Source organism: Sylvia atricapilla, chromosome 2 (genome assembly GCF_009819655.1).
Source record: "Sylvia atricapilla isolate bSylAtr1 chromosome 2, bSylAtr1.pri, whole genome shotgun sequence".
Taxonomy (NCBI): domain Eukaryota; kingdom Metazoa; phylum Chordata; class Aves; order Passeriformes; family Sylviidae; genus Sylvia; species Sylvia atricapilla.
Window position 1 is genome coordinate 55,443,756 of NC_089141.1, and position 23,457 is coordinate 55,467,212.

Consider the following 23,457-nt stretch of genomic DNA (forward strand, 5'->3'; position numbering starts at 1 on the left):
GGCTCCCAGTCAATTCATATTGTATGTTGTTTCATTTCTTTAGAGGTGAATTATCCAAAGGTGTGTTGGTTAAATATTCATTACAGCATTTACTAGCTGCTGAATCCACAGTTATTAAGCAAGTCCTTTTCTCTCTCTTTTATAAAAATGTTTCATGTCTAATTCATTATTAAAATAGAAAACCATGATCACAGTAGTAAAACAATAGAAATACAACAGTAAAAATATGGTATGGCTTTATGGATTTGAATGTGATTTAAATTATATTAATGTGGAAGCACTGAAGGAACACTGAAACAGACTTTGTTCTGTTATTTTGGGGTTTTAAGGAAATGTAGAGAAAGGAAATGATTCAGGCCATATGACGTAATGTATTCTATTTTTATTCTTTAAAGTTCAAAGGGTTTATAGTTGTGAAAAAAACATATGCAAAAGCTACAATTACAATAGAAAATACGTTTTTATCTGATTTTGGGTTCTGTTCACAGCACAGCCTGAGGAAGGATTTTAGTCTTCCAGGTCACAAAACTACTATTCTGTCTTTGTTTCTCTAGTGCTTACTTGCTGTAATGGAACATCTAAAATATATATGCTGGAGGATATGCTTGATTTTGTCTTTGGTTTTATTCCTTGAGCATTATTTTGTGATAGGATATGTACTTTTGATAAATTCCGTGTTACGGGCATCTTTCTTACCCTGTTCATTATTCTCTGATGGCTTCCACTGCATTTTCCTGCTGAGAGGTGGAATGTCATGCTGATTTGTGTTCAAGATGAATGATAAAATCTTCACTCTTTCGGGTGGCTTCCATATCAAAGAAATTCTTCTTGTTTGCTCCAGGTGTAAATTGCTGCCCCCTTCTGTACACAGGGCTGTGTACAAGTTGTCATATGCATGTGTTTTGTTAAACGGGCAGGGGGGAGAAAGGCTTTTGCTCTTATTTCAAAGAGGTGATATTGGCAAGTCTAGAACTTGCAAAGACTATTTAGCATTTTGTGAGTAGATTTGTGTGTATTCCTAATAATCTTTGGAAAAGTAATTGCAGATTTCCTGCTAATCTTCCTATATCTATCTTCTTGGGAAGAACAGAATGCAGTTTTTTAAGGAGAAAGCATGTACTTGTAAATTAAGAGAATAGATCATAAATATATTATTCTGATGGACTTATGCTTCCAGGATATGACAGCAAGAGATCTGCTACAGCAAAGGTACACTCTTCCAAATGGAGACACTGCCTGGAGACCATCGCCACTTATCACCGCAGCTCTGGAAGGAAAACTTGTTCTTCTTGACGGCATTCATCGAATTAACCCTGGCACTCTAGCTGTGCTCCAAAGGTCAGGATGTGAGCTTGGATAAGTTGGGTGCACGTGATGTGTGTATTCAGTGCATGCATACTGAGGCCTTAAGTTCCTGCTGGTGAATATGGCTTTGAAGCTTTACTTTGAACTGTAATGATTAAGCTGAGCATTGAAGTTTCACAGAATATGTGGTGCTCATTATTTGCTTAAGAGCAGAAGCAATTCCTGAATTCTTGAAAAGCCCGAAGTTATACAGGAAATTTCATCCTGTTGTAAATATAGAGTGTAAGTCTGAATTTTGGAATGAGCTAGATTTTATTCTAGAATTATGAAATCTGAAAGTTAGGAATATTTGTGCAACAATTTGAAAATGCAAGATGTCAGAAAACATTTGAAACACATTGAGTGCATTCTGCTCCTAAACAAGCATGTTATAATATAAAATGTTACATAGCATACTTTATATTGATTGCAAAGATCTCTTTCTAAACAGTATTTCATAATTCAATAAAAAATTAAATTTTGCAGAACACAGTAGTAGCAAATGCTATGGTAATAATTATTTATGTTGCAGGGTCAAATTTTTATGTCATTTCATATGCATGCATCATATACTGCTTTTTGCAAATCAAATGACATCGTACAATTTAAAAGCATGTTGTGATAAAAGCATTTTCTTCTTTCTCTTACTATATATATGCAGAAGGACAAAACAAAGATTTATACTTGCTTTTTTTTTGGCTTTTCATCTGTTTAGTGTTAATTTCTGATTTTTAGTTCTGACATGTGCTTGCAGTATAGCTAATCAACTTCTGCATATCACAAAATAAAAGCTGGGCCTGTGTATATGTTAATCATTAAAGCCAGCTGAAAGATAACATTTCAATACATAAAAGTATATTACTTGGTACAAGCATAACAGAAAAGCAGTTTCATGCCATTTATGCACACTCCACTCTGTAAAACAGAGTATTTTATTTTTCATGTTCTTACCATATTGATTTAAACTAAGTTGACTGACTGTGTGGTAAAACTGTGTGGTATGTTATTTTACCTCCATGCCTGGATGCATCTTGAATCGGTATCATTTTTTCCTTTTACTGAGGCGTATATTAACTGATATAACTTTTAAAAACACCATTAGTTGTTATATGTATTATCAAAGGCAAGATAGAGCTTATTCTTTATTTCCAGACTAATACATGACAGAGAACTGACTCTCTATGATGGCACCAGATTGTTAAGGGAAGATAGATACCAAAACTTAAAAGAAGAATTGCAGCTCTCTGATGAGAAACTACAGGAAAGGTAAAGTATGAGCTGCAACTATAGAATGCAAATAACATTTTAAAAAATCTCATAATTTTTTGTCGAATAAAAAAACTGCAGAATGCTTTTCTGTTGTACTGATTCATTCTAATTGCTAAGAGAAACATCTTTTAAACATCAGGTTCCTCCTGAGCTCTATTTCTTTTTGTGGTATGGCAAAATTATATCCTGTTTAGAGAGCTTGAACTAAAAGGAAAACATTCAATATCCTTTAAGAGAAGGAGTTAGATATTGAAGAGAAATTCCAAGTAGGTACAAAAGTAGATATAAAGCTGTATAGTACTTAATTTTGGAACATTTTATTTAAAGTCTTGGAAAATGAAGTTAAATTGAAGTTAAATACTAGTTACTTTCTTTTGCCTTATGAGCTAGAAAGCTGGTATTTAATTTACAATTAATATGGGGCAGGAAATCCTAAGGATGGGTTGGGACCCATTATGCTTATTCTTTTTGTTCCTTTACTTCCACTTGTCTGCTAGAAACATTCCCCAGACAGAAATGTGTTCTAGTCCTGTGAGGCTGTACTTGATACATGATCAAACACTGCTGACCAATTTTAGTTAATGGGAGGGATATTGTTGGTTGTGTGTCAGAACAAATGCAACCTAATATTCAGTAATATATGAGGAGCTAAACATATTGTGATTCTGAAATGGATTTATCCTCTGAAAAGGCAGTTGAAGTTTTACGCCAGACATCCATGCTCATATTTATGCTGCAGGGTGTGTGTTTGTCCAAACTTTGAAGAGGCCTGATTGGTTTATAGTAGGGATGCATTCATGATGTGCCACACATTTTCTCCCAATTGTCTTGCTGAATCAGACTTTTTTCTTTGACCTCCATAGTCCACCTTTTAGAAAAGCTGCTTTTCTTTTACTTCCTAGGTGTTTCCATATTTCTGGTTCCCTTTTTAATCAAAATACAGCAGGTTAAACAAAAAAGGCAAGAACTGCTCCTACAAAAACCAACAAAAAATTCAAACTTCATTCTAAGCCTAGTTGTTGCAAATTCTATCTAGTCTGCAGAGGCCATACACCTATGTAGATGGTCATTTCCTGCATTTTTTTTTATTTGAGTGAAGAACTATGTATCAGGGAAGTGTAGTCTTTATCAGGATTTTAAGCACAGACTTCGAAAAGAGCAGCAAAAAACTTTTAAGGGCCCATCTGGGATCATATCCAAACTTTGCAAACTTTATAAACTTTATACTATGAAATATATCTGTTGTGCCAGTCTCCTCTCTGCTCTGTGTTCATGGTCTTGTCCAAGGTGCTTTCAGGAAGAACGGCAGTGGCTGTACTGTTTTGCCTAGTACCCTTTAGTTCATTCCCAGTATACTCCAAAAACCTGGACAGTTCATCACAAATTCATCTTCAGATCTGCCACTCCTAGTGGATCACATCTCTCTCAAAAGAACAGAGATATACATCTGGATCCTGCACGTGCTTTTTTGTTCTAACAATGGTTGTTTTGGCAGTAGGCTCTCTTTAATCTTCCATTATCCATTAGACCCATGAGCACTGTCCAAGCAGTCTTCTTTAATGACTGTTCTGCAGGCCCTTCTCTCTTCTGTCACCTCGGTATCTACTTTCCTTTTCAGCCTCATTGAGTAACCTTTTGGTTCAGCTCTTCAGTGGTAATTGCGCATTGCTTTTGGCTACTTTGGAGGCTCCAAAAGTTGGGGGTTTTTTTTTGCTTTCCTTGAAAGGCTGTCTCTCTTTACTTTAGATCTCAGTACTGCTTTTATCTAACCACCTGAATATTTTGTAATATAATGCTTCTGAGTTGCTAAGCTCTTATTTATCTGTTTGACTGACGGTGGGTTTTCACTCTCTAATCCATAAGCAAAGGGTGTCTGTTGTACTAGACAAGAATCCATTTCTGATGAGTACTTGGTCTTAGAAACAAACAGATTATCCCATTGTGTAGACATTCTTATATCTGGAAGCTCAGTGTGACTATATAGCACCATCTAGGATGCAGATGAAAATTCTTGCTCCTGAATTGTCTGAAGTCCATTTTGCTGAGAATCCTCACCTTCTAGGTGCAGTGTTCAATCTGCCCTTCTTTCTGTAATGACTTAAAAAAAAAAAAAAAAAAAAGCTAGCTTAAAGTAATGCAAATGTGTAACTGCTTCTTTGGTTTTGGCTTTGGGCTTCTTTGGCATCATAGATGACTCCTCTATATGAGAGGGTACTGCTCTCATCAGCCCATGAGGAACTGAAGGTGTTCCAGGACCTCACCTGATTTTGGTGCCTTCCATATTCTGAAAACATCACTGTCTTTTAACTGACTCTAGGATGCAATGTGAATATTTTCTGTATTTGTCCTTGCTACTCATCCTTTTCAGCAGTAGTTACCAGTCACTTAAACTTCAGTTCCTTCCAGTGTTGCAGAATCCAGCAGAATTAATCCATCAAATCATATCTGAGGTACTGACAGTTGATTAAATCACAGATTTTAACCACAACGGTGCTCACCATCCCTCCTCTGCTGGCAATATATTATCTTTGGATAAGCTAAATAGAATATATTGTAATATGAATTTATTAGCAGATTGGTTGGGCAAATTCTTACCTAAATCACAACTGAGAGATGCTTTCCATATTGATGAGAAATCTCTCTTCCTGTATGCCACTGACTGTGACTAGTGGCCTTAGCTGGATATCTGAAGATAAAAGACAGCTGGATTTGACTAAAGTAATTTTGGTGCGACTGCTTTTTACCAGGCCTGTGGTATATATGATGTCATTCTCTGTTCTGTTGGGACTGATTCTGCAATGTTTGAGTGGCACATTGTGTACCTAATTTTCCAATAAATTAGTATGTTCCTGCAGTTTTAGTGCCTTTAATCTTTAGTTTGTCGATAGTCAGAATACTCATTTGTGTAGTAGAAGAGAAAGAAGAAGAGGTCCAAGAGGTTATCTTGGGTTTTTTACTAAAGGGATGGTATTTCAGATCATGCTGTGATCTTGAGGAATCACATGCCTCTGTGTACAAATGCATACAGTATTACAGTAGAGAACGTGAATGTGCTTAAACCTTGATGGTGTTATTAGAGGTGCTGGACAAAGAGGAAAGTATGGTTTGGTTTTCAGATTGTTTTCAATTTTTGTAGATTAGAGCACTATTATTCATAATTTATATTTTTGACATTTCTAAGGTTTATTACTTTTGTAAAAGTTAATAAAGTATATTCTGATTTTAAATGTGGTTAATTATTGTCATTGAGTAATATGCTTGCGATTACTTCATTACATTTCTGCATCTGTAGAAAATTTTCATTTTTATCAGAAGGGCCTTGGGCGGATGGGTACAGTAGCTCTCTCGGGAATGGCAAGTGTGTTGCCCTTGGGACATTTTGGGATACTCCTTGGCCTCTTGAATGCCTCTAAGCTACAAAGTAACTAGTGGTGGCCACTGAATCCTTTTTCCTATATTCTTTTTTGTGCCAGTTTGGCTGTGAAGTTTGCAAATGGTCGTGGAACACATTCTCTCCTCTGAGGAAACTAAGAATTCATGTTTATGAGTTTAAGGAGAAGAAAAAAGCTGCCCTTGAGAAAGTGACAAATGGTCCTTAAAGATATTTTGCATAGAAGGAAATTATAGCTGCTGATACCTTACTCATTTAATGACTGCGAGATTCATTTCCCTGAACAAGCTCAGAGAGTAAGAAAAAATGTGTCCAAGTAGTGTGCATATCCAAGATTTCTGCATAGAATTTCTTCTGTAATCATCCATTACTTCACAGAGGCAGATACTTTAGAGGTAGCACAGAGCCTTTACAAATTAGGCAGTGAAGTGTTTCTTTGTCTCAGGATGCAGTATTTAACCTGTTTGTGTGTGTGTGCCCCCTCAAAACTGACACATGCTAAGTTCTTGATGTGGTGGGCAGGAAGGCAGCTATTACAAGAGAATCTAGGAGTAGGTACATAATAGGATAGTTCAAAAACTAAAAAGTCTCTCATAATGCGTGGGTGGTTTTAATGCCTTACAGACAGTGCGTTTTTTTCCATGTGGTTAGGTTGAAAGGGAATGCACAGTAGATAAGACAAATATGAAGTGTGGCAGGGAGTGAATTAAACAAGTAATAGAATTTTTAATTTTTTAGAATAAAATTTGCATTTTTTTAGCTTTTACTTAATTTGTTGTTTAGGGGTTTGGTGTTTTTTCCAGTTTACTGAATTTTAAGATAAACTCAGCTTTAATGTTAGACTATGGTGAATTTAAAAGAACCAGCAAGAAAATAACAATAGATCATTTTGTTCCTAGTGTTACAATAATTCCCAACTTACAAAATTTGATAGAAAATGAGATTTATTAAATCATGTTGCAGGAAGAGATACCAAAAAATAGATTGGTCTTACAAAAAGTGGCATTAGAACACCATTCTGCATTTTATTTTATTCTGTTTTTTTTAATGAGAAGCTTCAATTGTCAGAACCATGGTCAATAACAAGAAAATCTTTCCCTAAAATCACCCTGATCAGTGTGTGTGATTTTCTTTGTAAGAGCAATGGTGATAATCCTTGGCTGAAATTAAGCAGTGATGTCAAAAGAAGGACACTCATTTTTTTAGGAGATGCCTTGATGCATATTGTTAGTAAATATTTAATAGAAGGATAGAGACTCCTTGCATTAATCAGTTAACATCAAATCTTCCCACTGTGTTTGAGGCTCATTAATTTAAAAAATGCCAAGTTTTTAACAAGATACACTTATTTAATCTGTAAAACCCACAAGATTTCTTGTCATGTCAAAGGTTTTTTTCTATGAAGTACAGCTCCATGTAGGAGCTCTCCATATTGTATTTCTTTTGAGACTTGATATGTAATGTGGTGGAACAACTTTGAAGCTCTTCAGTTGTGCTGATGGAAGATGGGAGCTTACAGAGCTCTGTAGAAGTGAGTAATTTATGGTATTTATTTAATAATACACTTAACCTGACATTTTCAGCATTGCAAACATCACTTCAAACAATAGACTTTTGAAATAGCCAAATAGTTTTATTCATGTTTACAACCTGGAAACCTACAGCCATGATGTTGTCCAAGTCTACAGAGTACATCAGTGAACTGATATCACCAAGACAGGCTTGCCTTGACTTTGCGTCTTCTCTCCTCCCACTTCTTTCTGTGCCCTCCCTGGCTGTCCTCACCAAGACCTTTGAGGGCAGTGACTAGGAGGTGATACAAAAGAAATGTGATTCCTTTACCAGGAAATGATGCAAAAGAAATATGATTCTTTCACCAGAAAAGTTACCTCTTTCTTGTGTTCTTTTACGGTATTGCAAAAGGGCCAGAATGTGATAGATGTCTGGAGGAGGGTTGCTTTTTTCCTTAGTAATGTTAGGGAAAGTAAATCTGAAAGTATATGTATACACATATAGTATATAAAGTATACATTCCTATCTAGGAAATGTTTTCTTCTATAATACAGTTGGCTAATTTTCCCTGACCTTCTTCTATGCTTAGTGAAAGTGACATTCCCATTGGTTCCTCTTTCATGTGATGTTTTCAGACATCTATTTCTATTTTTATCAATCAGGGAGTCGCTTCTAGGCTTATGACTTTCAGCTGAGAATAACTCATACCACTGCCTTGTTTGTTTCAATACAAGAGACTGTGGTAATTGCCCTGTTGTATCACAGGCTTATTGTTGTGATGTACAGATGAGCCAACTATGCAGTAGGTTTGTCAATTTATGTCTTCAGTAATTTGTATGGAAAGTGACATGGTAACAGCAATATAAACTGCCTAATCAAATTTCACTTGCTTTTTCCAAATGAACATCCTCTATTTTAATACGATTACTGTAAAATTAGGAGATGAAAACAGGCCCTTCTTGCACAAAATTTGACTGGCTTTTTATCTGATGTGTTACTCCATTGTTTCTGCTGTTGCTGGAGATCATCTCAGTTAATCAAAGCGTGGTGCTAATAACACTAAGGGCACAGGTCTGATCTCTGTATAGGTCATTTACTTAAGAGTTAGACTTGACAATCTTCTGAATTGCTTTCAGCTCAGACTATTCACTGATTCTGTGTGACGCTGCCATCTTGCAGGTGTGCTGATTAATGAGTACCAATGAATGCCCGGTCAGAGGAGGTGCAAATATTACAGACATAAGGGATGCAAAAGATGTGAAGGTGGCAAAGATCAAAATCCAAGGCAGCAGTCTTTTAGTGCCCTAACATAGACATCTAAAAATTGTATATTTAAGTTTGTGTTGCAAGTTCCCATTATCTTCAGTGGAGTCAAGACTGTTATTTACCAAATTCTCAGGTGAGAACTGGGAAACACTGACTTAAGCTAGGAGGTCAGTCTGATAAAGATTTAAAAAACAGTAATAATAAAAGTACCTTTTATAGCCAGGAACAGTGCATTTTTTTTTTTTTTTCCACAGGAAGCTGTGGAGGCAGATAGGATGAAGAAGGGAAGTTCAGAACGATATTAGAAACAATTCTTGGGCAAAGAGAAATTAAAGCAAATAAAGATCTGTCCTATGATGTCTTTGAAGTTATGGTTGAGGGGTGTTGAAAGAATATGAGAAGGACAAACTACTGGTTGTGGCTAGACTTTTGTGCTTGGTTGATTAAAGGAGCCAGGATGGCAGTTCTGAAGTTCTTGTAAGTCTTAGTCTTCCACTGGAGAGACATCTCTCCTCATGCTGGCTCTAAAATGAGCCAGGGTGATGTGATTGGTTTGGTCTTTGAAGCATAACTTTCAGGAGTGTTATGAAGTTAGACATATTAATCCAAGGACCACAAAGAGCATGTGTAAGGGAATGTTCCTAAATTGTTAATAAATTCAGCTCTTCGGTGTATCTAGGCAAATCTCTACAGTCTCATCCTTTCTGTCAGTCTAATTCGGTACAAGAAGTTACTCATTACTGCAGCTCTGGAAGGTCTTATTTTGTCTCTGAGTTGCCTGTGAAACACCGTTTTCTAGGTAAAGCACTTGTAAAAGTCCATGGAATGAGTGAGATGTGCCCATTTCAGACATACAGCACTGTAGCTTAGTTGGTGATATTTGTCCGTCTTGAGGCATGCTGGTCCTGTTGCAGATGAGGAGACTTAGCTACACTTCTGAGCATAAAAAAATATAAATTAAAAAAAAAATCAGGTCACTTTATGCAGCTTGTGTCTTTTTTTAAAAAAAGAAAGTTGCATTTTGAATTATGTGAATATACTATGATATGTTTCAGTACAATATTTAATATTTTTTTATCTATTGTAAAAATTAAATCTGCTATTCATTCCTTGTGCATTTTTAAGCTTTTTTTTTTTTTTTTTCTCTAGGTCTATCTTTCCTATCCATCCTTCTTTCAGAATAGTGGTCTTAGCAGAACCTCCTGTTATTGGAAGTAGTACCCAACAGTGGCTGGGTCCAGAGTTTTTGACACTGTTTCTTTTTCATAATGTTCGATCTTTAAGCAAGAGTGAAGAAATTGAAGTTATTAAACAAATGGTAGGTACATTCAGTACTTTAGACACTTACTGGCCATTGCTTACTGAACAGGATTATTTGCTACATATAAAATATATTGCTATTTCAGTGTAGCATAAAGGAGCTGATTTTCGAAGCTTATCAAAGCACATATCTGCTTGTCTTTTAATGGTGTAATTCTTATTTTAATACTAAATGCTGCTGTAATAAAAAAATACTCTTTTGTCATAAAGTGACTGTGGCAACTCTATGCTTATGTGGAGCTTTGATATCTTGCAGTAAGATTAATACTGTTTTTCTTTCAACCAGATTCCAAATGTACCCAGTGTTGCTGTGGAAAAGTTGTTGTCAGTAACACACAAGCTTCGGGAGACAAATGATGCCACTGTGAGCTTTTTTTTTTTTTTTTTTTTTTTTTTTTCCTCTTTGAATTTACTGTGGTTGTCTTAACAAAGGCTAGGTGAAACATGCTAAGCTATAGTGTTATTTCAGAGGCTGCCTGATTGGAAAACCAGCCTCAGAAAGCCATTGCTGGCAATTACTGTTCTGCATACTATAAACTTCTTTGATTTGTGTTGTATGTAATTGGAATCTCCGTAAGTTTTAGGAATTTGCAAAAATCCCAGAGAATCAAGAACAGAACACATGTTGTCAGTGAGTTTAGGTATGTGACTTACAATGCAACATGCTGAGGTGCCTTTTAATGTGTATGGATATAATCATGTGTGTTTAGGAATTTTTTGATTACTTTGCTTTAGTAATTGGAAAATTGATAGCTGAACTTATTGGGGCTTTTTGGGTAATAGGAGCTATGTATTCATTATAAAAAGACAATGAGCAGCAGCAGAGAAAATGGAAAGCTCCGGAACTCCTGGCTGCATTGCTGCTATAGGCTAATATTTAATATTTTATTAAAGAAGTAATGTCAAGGAAAAATAAGTTCTGCTGACAAAGTGACCACAGAATTTATTAAAAATACACAGTTAAGTCATAGTGAAAAGAAAAAGAAATTATTGCTATGGCAGCTAAAACACAGCATGTTTTTTAAGTAAAATGTAAAATGTTTTTAGTGAAATCCAGTAGTACCAGCTTAACTGGTACACAAGTTTAATCCATTGTCCTTGGTCTTCATGATTTTAACATGGATAATAGTTTTTAAAGTTTTACTCTTTAAGAAGCTGAGAGAGGCTGTTATGTTCTTTTAATATTGAAATTGTAAGTAAAAAATTGACTTCTAGGTACATTGTTGGGACAGTTGTTATAATTATCAATTGATCTTCGTGCATCTAATGTGTAAATGTATCAGTTTTGACCTACTTGGGGACATACCATGCCTGAATAGAGCATCACAAAAATCTTTTCCAAATCTGTGGATATATGTAGAAATGTGAAATATCTAAATGCATTATGTGATACTGAATAAGAAGTGAATCACAGGATGGTTCAAAAGAGGATTCTTGACCAGCAGTGACATGAGACATGTTGGGGACAGCACACCTGTGCAGAGAGATGAAACATGTGCCTTATGTATATTAGGCTATTTATAGAGTTGTCTAAGTAAATAAGTCTCTGCCAGAGATTATCCTGAAATGTTAACCATTGTTTGAAGTGATTTCCTTAACAATAGAATACCTGTAGACTGTTCACTCTGTGGGCGTTGTCTGCATCATTGTAATTGTTTGCTTGATTTACAATAGAATCTGGAGACCACAGTCAAGATCCTGTTGAATTAGATGCCTCACAGATACATGTTAAAAAAATTGTCACTAACACAATTTTGAGTTTGCAGCTGTTCAATATGAAAAAAACCCAAACAAATCAGGTAAGAGAGGATAAAATTTTGTTGACAGTACTTTCAACTACCAGCTGGAAATACTCAGAAGATGTAATACAACTTTTCCTCAATGGTCCTATCCTCAGTGGATAGTAAGGATAGAACATTTACCCCTTGCCCTTGCTTCAGTCGTAGCTGAGTAGATCTTGACGTAACACATGAAATGCCATAATTTACATCAGTGTCCACAGTGCTGGATTGTAAACTGGTTGTTCAGAAGACACTTCACAATCTTCTATCAGTGAAAGCAGAAGGAGCAGAGTAGTAATCTTTGCAGTTAGCCCAATCTAAATAATTCTTGCTCATTGCTCAGAGGTATGCTAAAAAATATTATTCTTTCTTTTCTCATAATTTGAGAGAAGTTTTGTGTGATTTCCTAGAACTGACCTAATTTTTTCTTTAATTTAAATGCCTTTTTCTCAAAACTGCTGGTTTTGGGGGGAAGAAATTTGCGTTAGTATATTTCTCAATCTTAAAAATTAATGAAGGGGAGAAAAGGCTGTGAAATTCATTAATCATTGCTTTTCTCTATTTTTTCCCTGGATTTTAAATGTCGAGATTTTTTTTCCAACTGAAACAGCATCATATATTAAGAGAATTTTAATACAGTTAGAAATCTTATATAAACTTGTATAAACCCAAGCAGAACAGTTTGAAATCACTTAATTAAAATATTTCACTTGACCCAGGCAAAACATGGTGTGACTTATCAGATCACACTCATTGTTGTGTGTTTCCTGCTAAAATAAGGAACCTATTTGTATTAGATACCTTCATCCGGTAGATACAATTATAGAATGATTTCTTTCTCAGTCTTTGGATCTTTCTTTAAATACATGATTGCCTGTTTTGTGCTTCTGTTTGTTTGGGTTTTTAAATTTTGCTGTTTGTTTCAGGTCTGCCTTCCCTAGCATTGAATAATTTCTGTAAATCTTTGCTGAATCATATCCAGTTTTTAGCATTTGTTATAACATGTAGACAACAGCAAAGGACACAGTGTTCCAGTAATGGCCCACCCAGAAGGCGTGTGCAGAGGTGATACAATCTCCGTACTGCTGCCCACTGTTGTCCTGTTTATGTGTCTGAGAATCCTGCCAGACCTTTTTTGTGCATTACATGTGGAGCTCATGTTTAGTTTCTGAAGAGCCGATGAGTTTTTAGCACATTGATCCTTTCACAGTAGCTAACCCGCTTTTTATTGCTGGCCTTAATGTTAGGGTTTATATTGCACATAAAATTCAGTTCACAGTACATTTTTCTTCCTGTTGCTTATCAAATGGTATTTTAAGGCTAATCTTTTGATGACATAATGATTTCCATGACAGTGACTTACTGCAAAAAATACAGAATTACAAGCTTGCCTATTAAGGTGCATGAGATGCTGCAGAAGGCACAAAGCATCTATGAATCAGGAGAAAAGTTGAAATAATTCCTTCAGGATTATGTTTTTCTCCTGACTCGTTTGCTCTAAATCTCTCACACGGATTAAATAATTAAACCACCCTGTATTTTTTGACAGGCACAGTCACTGGCCTCGTTTTTATCTACTCGACAACTGTTACGAATTTGTCGTCGACTGTCACAACATCCAGATGAAAGCCTTTATGATGCTGTTAATAAAGCCTGCCTTTCCAGGTAGAACTACTAGTTTCGGTGGAAGTTCAAGACCTGCGTGGTCAGTTGCTAACATGCAAGATAGCTTTTAATGTGTTTCAGTAAATAATGCAATTGCTTGAAGTTGGTCCTTTCTTTAAAAAGATTTCTGTAATATTCTCAAACCTGGAAGATCAGTAGAAAGGATGTGGTACACTTTTCTCATCTTTATAAAGATACTTCAATATATTATATAAATTAGGTCACCATTATCAGCATTGCTTCACCGTCTAAAGACAGTCAAAGCAAAGCCATATTAATGTCTAGTTTGACTTATGTTTCATGGACGCTTGGTTTCTGTTCTAAAAGCTGTATCTAGAAAAGTTATGAGGGTTTTGTTGGCTTTGGGATTTTGTTTGTGGCTTTTGGTTTGTTTGGGCTTTTGTGGTTTGGGGATTATTTTGGGTTTTTTTCCCTTGTCAAAAGAAAGTAAGTTGTTACCAAAAGGTTTGGAAAACTGAAAGGGTCCAGTTCTAGACACCTCAAAGCTTAATCTTTCTCTCTGAAACCTGAGATCCAAGCAAATTGAGTAATGAGAAAAGGTATTTCCAAAAAAACAATTGTTTTCTTTGTGGCTCTTACTTTCAATGGAATGAGGACATTACATGCCTCCAGTTCTAAACTGATGCCTTAAGCTTTAGCTTTGATATTTTCAGTTTCTGTGCTGCCTAGGGATGTACTTCTTAGCCTCATATTAAGTGTCTAGGGATGTACTTCTGAGCCTCATATGAAGCGCTAGTAAGCTCTCTTCACAGAGTAGGTAGACAAAACAAATCCTTTTCTGGCTAAGGACTCAACAGCATAAACAATGGTGGACTGAAGAGAGAAAACAAGAAGAATGAGACCTACAAGCTGAGGCTGTAATTGGACAATTAAACCCCAATATGCAAATGGACCAAAACGTATAAAAATGTAAGATCTCTTAACTGGTCAGCCATTTTGTGACCATTCTTGGTCCACCCTGGGTGTAGCCCTGGCCTGGCCCTTGTCCTGCCCAAGGTGGATCCTAGAGGCCTTTCAATAAATCCTTACTTTATTCTCTAGCTCTGTCCAACCTCTGTTTCAGGTCAGCCTTCCAAGGCATCAAAACCACTCTAAATTACAACTCTATTGCAGTATTTGATAAGACTGAAGCCTTCTAAAAAGAGTGCACTGCCACAAGTGTAGTTCATTGCCTATGAAAGAGGCTCAATTCCTGTCCTTGGGGACAAATGAAATGTGGAAGGCGTATTGTGTAAGGAACCGACATTCAGGGTTTGGAGGTGCAAGTGAATCTTCATTTTAGATTTTAGATTACATATTATATTAGATTTAGATTTTTAGATTACAGAAAAGACTGAAAACTTTAAAAAGAAAAACCCCTAAAATACAACCTCCCTATTATTCTCCTTCTTGTAGATTTTTACCAAGCCTCGCCAGATCAGCTTTACATAAAAATCTGCAGGATTCTGGTATTGAAACAAGTCCAGATGACACAGAAAAAATAGAGGGAAAGGATTACACATGTAAGCTTCTGCTATTTTTTTTCCCTGCTCTGCATAAATGTTATTCAGGTTGCTGGACATTTAAAGGTGTATTAGTTATCCGCAAAATTAAATGTACTGTGCTTCAGTTATAACTTTGACATTGTTCTACCAGAATGCATTGCTGCTCTCAGTATGTTGAATTGTCTGCTGAATTTCTGTGCTCATGAAATTTTGTTTTCCATCATGTTTAAGTGTTTCTCAGTCTATAAGATCCATGGTCTCAGGCCTTTAGTACTGCTTTTCTTATTCCTCTGTGCAGTTACAGCCTTATTTTGTTATCTAGTCCTCTATATTATTACAGCCTTAGTTTGATCTTAACATTTCTCTGTTCTGTTTTTTACCATTGATTCTTTCTCTCCTGTTAAAATCACCTTTTTTTTAATTGAGATTGCTGTAGAAGATTTGTGCTTTCATTTGCTGTCATTCTGGCACACACTTCTTTCTTCTTCTCTTTAAATTGCTATAGTAGTTGCATATCACCTTTATCAAGCAGGTCTTTGTTTCTTTGGCTTATCCAACATGTACTCACTTGTAGTAGCATTCAGGGCTATGCATATATTTCTGTTTCTGCCATTTTTCTCACTTCTACTTTCTCATTCCCGTATGACCCCCTTCATGCTAGCTATATATCTTTTCATATCCTCTGTCAGGCAGCATACTGTGAGCAGTTTGCCATTTTCCATTCACTGTGTTCTTCTTTTCCTCTGCCTCACCAGTGTTCTGTATGTTTTTTCCCAGTTACATGATGTGTTAGATTTCTGTATATTTACTGTTAGGTCTTTGCAGTGGTAAACACATCTTTGGTTTTAATTCATGTGGATTCTATTTTTATGAATTTATTAATGTGTGTGTGTATGGAAGTACATCTGTAGATATTGATATATTAATGGATATGTATTTTCTATTATATGCAGTATGCATATATACACATATATATACATATATATATGCAACCATCTATGTATTATTATGTCTCTAATTCATATTTTATATACCTATATAAAACTATGTATACAAAATAATTTGAACTCCTGCCAGTTGTGTGATGCTACCTGCTTACTTTTTTTTTTTTTTTTAAATCTGGATACATCCCTTGATTTTTCTGTTTCTCTGTTTCATGCCATGAAGGCAAACAGCTAAAAACATCTGTCTAGAAATAAGGATATTTTCAGTTTTATACTTTGCCAGGTTAAGAAATCAGTAGGAGAAAAAGATTATTTTTATTGCATGTGTTATTATTTATTTGTTATTTTCCTGAGTACTGAATTTCTGGTTCTTTTGATCTAAGATTTTTTTAATGTACTTTGTCTCTCAAAGGTGTAGTTGAGGGATATTTCAATTATGCAGTGCTGAAAGGGAGGATCAGCAGTGGCTTTGTACTGTTGCAGTGGGTGTGTTCCCCCTCTCAGCTGAGCACCCACTCAGCCACTTGTTACCTCACCTCTGCACCTCACTCCACAGTGGGACAGGGGAAGACAACAGAAGAATGGAAGTGTGAAATAGGTGGATTGAGGAAATGTAGCCTAACAGTATTGGTGATGTTCCAGTAATAGAATGAGAGTGTGAAATTAGACCAAGGCAGTGGTCACAACTTCTGGTGTTTCTTATGGTCCTCTTCCTGTAAGATCACCTTTTCGTCATTTGTTGTAATACACTTCTTTACAGTTTGAAAGAGAATTTAAATTGATGATAATGCAACCTTTTGTAAATGAATACTCTTCCAAGTGTTCTCTCTTTTTTTAGATAGAAATAATTTACTGCAAACCACAACCTTGTTAAAATTTGTAAATCGTTACTTGTGGATGTAGGCTATTGATTGTATGTCTGTTTAGAAGATGTTGTAAGAAATGCATTTGCTTGTTTCCTGAAAAACGACTAGGTGAAATAAACAACGGGATTCTGAAGATAGGGTCTGTGACCATGCCAATTTATAACTCAGCTGAGAAAATGAAAGTGCCAGATGTTTTGTTTTATGAAAATGCACAGGTAAGTACAAATCTCTGACTTCTGAGTTACAAAAGTTTGTTAAATCTGTACTAATGGGTCTGCTCATATGTGTAGTAAATAATGTACTAACTAAATTTTAAAGATATATTTCTGAAGTAGTTTCTTTAGTCTTAAATTTTTCTCATAGCATTTGGTGGTCATTTCAGACATGTCTTCATCCCTGTGTGAAGAGATTATAACAATTCTGTTGAACATTTTATTTATGTTTACTGCTGTCTAACTGATCCACTCTTTGGTCTGGATTGTAGATTGCATCCTTAGACTGTGTTTTGCAGGCCTGTTGCATAAAGTTGTACTTCCCTGGGGTGGTTGACCTTGGGTGAACTCCAGGTGCCCACCAAGCCACTCTATCATTCCCCCTGATATGATAGGGGAGAGAAAATAGGCTGGAAAACAACTCATAAGTTGAGATAAGGCAGTTCATTAAGCAAAAGAAAGTTTGTGTGTGCACAATCAAAAAGAAAAATCAACAATTTAATTCTCTACTTCCCATTATCAAATGATATTCTGCCACTTCCCAGGAAGCTGTGGGCTTCAGCACATGTGCTGGTTGCTATGTAAATAACAACCTTAGTATGTAGTAAACATAGTTATTACAAATGCTCCTACTCCTACTCCTTTTGTTAGCTTTTGTATCTGAGCTGATGTCATGTGGTATGGAATATACCTGTGGTTATTTTGGGTCAGTTGGCCTTGGTGTGTCCCATCCCAGGATCCTGCCTACCCCAGATTACTGATTGGGGGAAATGCTGGGGAGACAGTGCTGATGCTGTGCCAGCCCTGCTCAGCAGGAGCCAAAGGTGTTATCAACACCTTTCCAGCAAGGTACAACACTGTAGAGCTGCTAGGAGAAAGTGAACTCACAGAATCATAGAATATGTTGAAGTGGAAAAGGCTCAAAAAGATCAAGTCCAACTCCTGGCCCTGCACAGGACCATTCCCAAGAATAGCATCATATATTTTAGAGCACTGCTCGATCGCTTCTTGAACTCTGTCAGGCTGATGCTGTGTCCACTTCTCTGGGAAGCTTATTTCAGTGCCCAACTATCCTCAATAACCTTTTCCTGATCTCCAACCTAAGCCTCCCCTGACACAGCTTCAGGCCATTCCCTCGGGTCCTGTCACTGTCACCACAGAGAAGAGATCAGTGCCTGCCCCTCCTCTTCCCCTCATGAGGAAGTTGTAACTGCAATGAGCTCTCCTCTCCTCTCCTCCAGGCTGAGCAGACCAAGTGACCTCAGCTGCTCCTCACAGGGCTTCCCCTCAAGGCCTTCACTATTGTCCTTGCCCTCCTTGGACACTCTGTAACAGTTTAATGTCTTTTTTATATTGTGGCACCCAAACCAGCCTCCGGGACTGGAGGTGAGGCTGCCCCAGCTCAGAGCAGAGTGAAACAGGTTTGTCCCTCCTGGCTGCCAGAACACTGCTGGCTCATGTTCAGCTTGCCACTGACCAGGACCCCCAGGTCCCTTTCCATGGCACTGCTCCCAGCCTCTCATTCTCCAGTCTATGTGTACATCCAGGGTTGTCCTACCCCAGGTGCAGAATCTGGCATTTACCCTTGTTGAACTTAGCATGAGCGATGCTTGTCCATCTTTCTAATTTGCCCAGACCTCCCTGTCCTTAGGGGAGTCAACAGCTCCTCCCGGTTTTGTATCATCTGCCAACTTGCTTATTACCCCTTCCCATTCTTTAGTACCCCTTCCAAGTCATTTATGAAGATGGTGAAGAGCAAAGGGCTTAAGTTGCAGCCCTGTGGAGTCCCACTACTCACTGATGTCTCCCCATTCACTATAACCCTTCATGCCCAACCCGTGAACCAGCTCCATCTCAGCCAGACCCAATACACTCCTTTACATTAGGATTAATATTGCATGTTTGAAAAGCAAGGAGAATAGTACTCAGTAAATTAGTTAATGGAGTTATTAATTATTTCTTTTAAATAGTTTAGCTTATTAATTAGACATTTGCATCAATTAGTTCGTAGTAGTAGTAAAGAGTGGTTAGTGAATACAAGGAAAAGGAAGGGCTTTATGACTGTGGGGTTTTTGGTTCCTGTTTCTCCAGCACCCCTTTTGTAGAGCAACTTTCTTCTCTGACTAGCATGGAAGATTCAAAGCTGTCACACAAAGGTATTCTTAGCAAGAGATTTACTCTCTTGGCTACCTTTAGAATATTTTCCTACTGAAAGACAACATTCACAGCATGATCTTGTGAAATGCTTTGCTTTTAGGGGCCTAGTATGAGTTTCTTTTCCTAGTCTTTTTATGTACCTCACTTATAATTTTGCCCCAGAAAGACTATGCTACATGGGTATCACCTATTAAAGGTGATGACAAACCATGCTAGAGGAACAGATGACAGACTTCTTCATCTTCCCTACTAACATTTCATGTGAGATTTTGTTCTGTGTTGCCATTTTGATAAAGGACATAATTTGTGTCTGTTGGAAATGAAATCCTGAGTTCTCCTAGCACTTTACACCCACATTGCTTTTTCCACCTTCTTGCTTATAGTTTCAGAAAACTGTAGACAAAACTGTGTTCAGATTTTATTCTGAGAACTTCTGTTAAAGCAGAGCGTGCAGAGAATCACCTGCTCTGTATCTGTCCTTGAATAGCTATGCCTGCTAAATGCTGAAGGAAACAGCAACCAAATACCAGTCAGGATATGTGTTCCAATTTCTAAATTAATTCTACTCTTATTTTCTGTATTGCTAGTTTGTCATTTGGTCATTCAAGTGCTGTAATTATCATTTAACAAAACTTGCTGCAGAACAAATTGCAGTGCTTCATTACCTAAAAACTACACAAGTAAACTGAAAACAGAGAAAAAGACGTCCTCAGCCCTTTGCAGTGCTGCACAGTGTAATGAAACACATAGATTTTTGCCTTTGTATGTTTGGTCTTGAAACAATTCACATTACAGTGAAATGTAATACTGCCATGGAACAGTGCTGTTGGTCCACAACAGATGGCATAGGGATGGGAATAATTTTTTTATGTAATATGCCAAATGCCATTTTCAGACAAGGCATTGAGGAACATGGATTGATAAAGGTGATGGATGTGTCTACTTACAAGTTCCTTGCATAAATAGCTAATATTAAATATCTGCATGCATCATAATACAATGCTAATTTAAGTCCTGGTACAAAAAAAACCTCCAAAAACCAAAAAACAACAAGGAAGTATCAATACATAGTATTTCTTGTGGGTAAGCTGCTTTGCAGGGGACCCATAATGTATGCATATTTGTTCAATTCTGGATTAAAAAAGTCATCAAAAGGATGTATTGGTGCCTTAGCAATGAAATTCAAAAATGTAGTCAGTGTGTGTCATAAACTGACTTCCTAGAATTTCTCCTGTATCTGGTCAAATTTATTCTTCTCAGTTATAAATTTCTAGTGTATACATGTGCCAAAAAAAAAATAATTTGCCTTGAAGTGCTCTCCCTAAATTGTATATTGAGTATTCAGTAGTCTTTTGAAATGCCTGGTTAGGATTTCATGGTATTAAGCTGTGTTTATGAGAGTTTCTTTCCCCACCCCCAGCCTATGTTTTAGAGAGATTTGGAAATTTAAAATGTCCTTCACACAGAAACTGAAGGTTTCTATGCTCAGAAATTATAAATAAGATGCTGATTTTTAATTTTTATTTTAATCAAGTACTAGAGATGAGATGATACTGTGTTTATTTAAGGACAATCATTCATTTCTCTAAGTAGGTTGACTGACCTACTTACAGATGACCTATTTTTACTAGATACAGTGGAGAAATATACACTACTTTATTGTGAGTAAAGTAGTCTGCATTGCCACATTATCCTGAAATCCCTTCTATCCTTTTAAACAAATAATTTGTGAGACTCAAGATATGGTTAAATGATATACAGTGTGTGTTACCTTTTATGATACTGGGTATACATAAAAATATACCTCCAACATTTTGGCTTCAATTAGGCACATATGGACTAATAATTAATAAAAAATGGTATAGTTAGGCACATCTTGTAAGACATATAAACACTTTCAGACTTCAGCATGCGTTTTCCTATCTTTATTTTCCTTGAAAGTAAAGTTTGATTAGAACAGGAGAAACATATTTGTTATTAAGTTAGACCTGGTGTTTAATGTTTAATAAGATATATGTGTATAATTAACATACGTCCTTTATTCTCTCTGGTTTCTGTAATGATCTGCTAGGATATTGCTGGAAAATTGGCACAAACTAAAAGGAAGTTCTTACACTCTGGGTGACAGGCATTCAACTAGGGTAAAAGGAAACATACAGGGAATGATTACAGAGAATTAAAAGTATTTAGGGAAATCAGCTGCCCAAAATGAGTTTGAGGAGAGGATGTAAATGCTTCATTGTTCTAGTCACTGGATATATTACCTCTGCTATTACTGACTGAGAGGTTCTTGCTATGAAAGTAGCTGTAAGTATAAAGTTCAAAAATGTTTGGCCCCAAATCCTTGAAGTTAGGTTTCTGTTAAACCACTGTCATTAGTGAATGCATAAACTTGGAGCATAAAATCAAGTGAAAGTTGTGGTTTTGTTTCTCTAGCATATGATGGTAATGGAAGATATGCTCAAGGACTTTCTGCTGGGAGAACATCTTCTTTTAGTTGGCAACCAGGTGAGTTAAATTTTTCTTGCAATACATGGAACAAAATTGTTATTCAATAATGAAATTAAATCTTTGTTTTGCTTCTTTGTAATTGCATTCATTTCTACTACTGAGGTATTTGGCCCATTTTTCAATTCCTTGTTTAACAGTGTCCAAGGGTTTTATGGGCACACGTTTGTGGAAAAAGTAAATGCTGTAAATGTATTTTATATGACTGTCAGAGTAAAAAGTCAAGGCAATAATCATGGAATATTCTGAGTTGGAAGGGACCCATAAGGATCGTCAAAGTGTAAATCCTGGTCCTGCAGAGGACCATCTTCAAGAATCACATGCTGTGCCTGAGACTGTTGACCAAATGCTTCTTGAACTAAGGCCTGACCACTCCCCTGGGAGCCTGTTCTGGTGCCCAAACACCCTCTGGGTGAAAAACCTTTTTCTGATATCCAATCTAAACCTCTCCTGACATAGAAATAGCTATATGTACCATCATTATCATTAAAATTTTCAGCTAATGGCTTTGGTTATTCCTCTTGACTATGTATCAAACCACTCCTTTAAAATCTCCAGTGGTAGGTAAGAGGTTTACACTTCAGTATTACCTAAATATTATTTATAGCTAAATATTAGTTTTCTCTGAAAGGATAACAGATTTGTATAGTCCTTTGCTGGTCAATGCTTTATTGGTGAGGTTGGTTTTTCCCCCAAAAAGTCATCCTCCTTTAATTTAGCTGTCCCTTAGCAAGGATACAGATTTTTTTTAGCAGGTGTTTCTCTTTTTGTTTAGTCTTTTAGTCTTTAGAAAATGTCTTTCATTTTCTAAAGCACAAAGCACTAATGATCTAACCAACATGGCAATTAATATAAAATGCTAATTATTATTAATGTGCCTATATTGAAGCATAGTCTCATCTGTTTGGCATCCTTGTTATCAACTTGAATTTACGAAGGTGATGTATCTGAAACCTCTGTAGAGTTTTGATGGATAATGCCAGCTTCTCCGAAAGATTTTTATCTCTTCATAAATAGAAATTGGTCTATTTCATAAATGAAACAAGATCTATTTATTCTATTTCATAAACAGTGCTGTTTATGCCTGCTTTCAAGCTGGTATTGAAAATGTTATGTAGTACAGTTTGCCTGCAGCACCTGTCAAGGAATAGCGGGAGTGGGCTGAAGCACAGGAAAATGGAGGCAAGGACAGAGTCCTTAATGACAACTTTTGCAGTCCCTTGTTGTCAAAGCAAGAGTAGCAGGTCTGGGGACAGCAGCCATGGTCACCCAAGTGCTCAGTGGCTGCCAGACCGGTCTATGGTGAAATGAGGCAGGTCTGAGATCAAGCTGGGAAGTCAAGTCAGCAGGTCCTGGCTGGGATCAGCAAGATACAGGGTCAAACACAGCATCGCCACAGTGCAGGTTGGGAAGGAACCAAGGAAAGGGCTTGAGTGTAAATGGAGCTCCCAAAACAAAGGGGACAAAAGGAACTCTGGCAAGGCAGGAAAACCGTGTCAGAGCTGATCTTCAACACCAATGTAAAACCCTAGGCATGGGGAAAGAGCTTGCATAGACGAGTGGTACACTCAGAGCTTTGACACGTGCCTCATTTGGCAGAAAAGTTGTGAAGACTATGCAAGTACAATTATTAGGATATAAGGTATTTTTCCAGCAGTTGTATTCTCATCTCTAATAATTTAATGTATGTCACATTTTCCCCTGTCTTTTGAGTCTC

At 36.7% G+C, this 23,457-nt stretch overlaps 1 protein-coding gene across 1 annotated transcript in view; it reads left to right on the forward strand.

Moving 5' to 3' along the window:
* The window catches only part of VWA8 (von Willebrand factor A domain containing 8), a 183,655-nt gene that overhangs the window by 54,849 nt on the left and 105,349 nt on the right, over positions 1–23,457 (forward strand). Inside the window, exons 13-20 of the mRNA XM_066313338.1 lie at positions 1,178–1,338; positions 2,497–2,610; positions 9,932–10,100; positions 10,389–10,466; positions 13,433–13,548; positions 14,965–15,071; positions 16,972–17,078; positions 21,669–21,740. Of these exons, the coding sequence (XP_066169435.1) occupies positions 1,178–1,338; positions 2,497–2,610; positions 9,932–10,100; positions 10,389–10,466; positions 13,433–13,548; positions 14,965–15,071; positions 16,972–17,078; positions 21,669–21,740 (924 nt within the window). The remainder of the gene's footprint in view (positions 1–1,177; positions 1,339–2,496; positions 2,611–9,931; positions 10,101–10,388; positions 10,467–13,432; positions 13,549–14,964; positions 15,072–16,971; positions 17,079–21,668; positions 21,741–23,457) is intronic.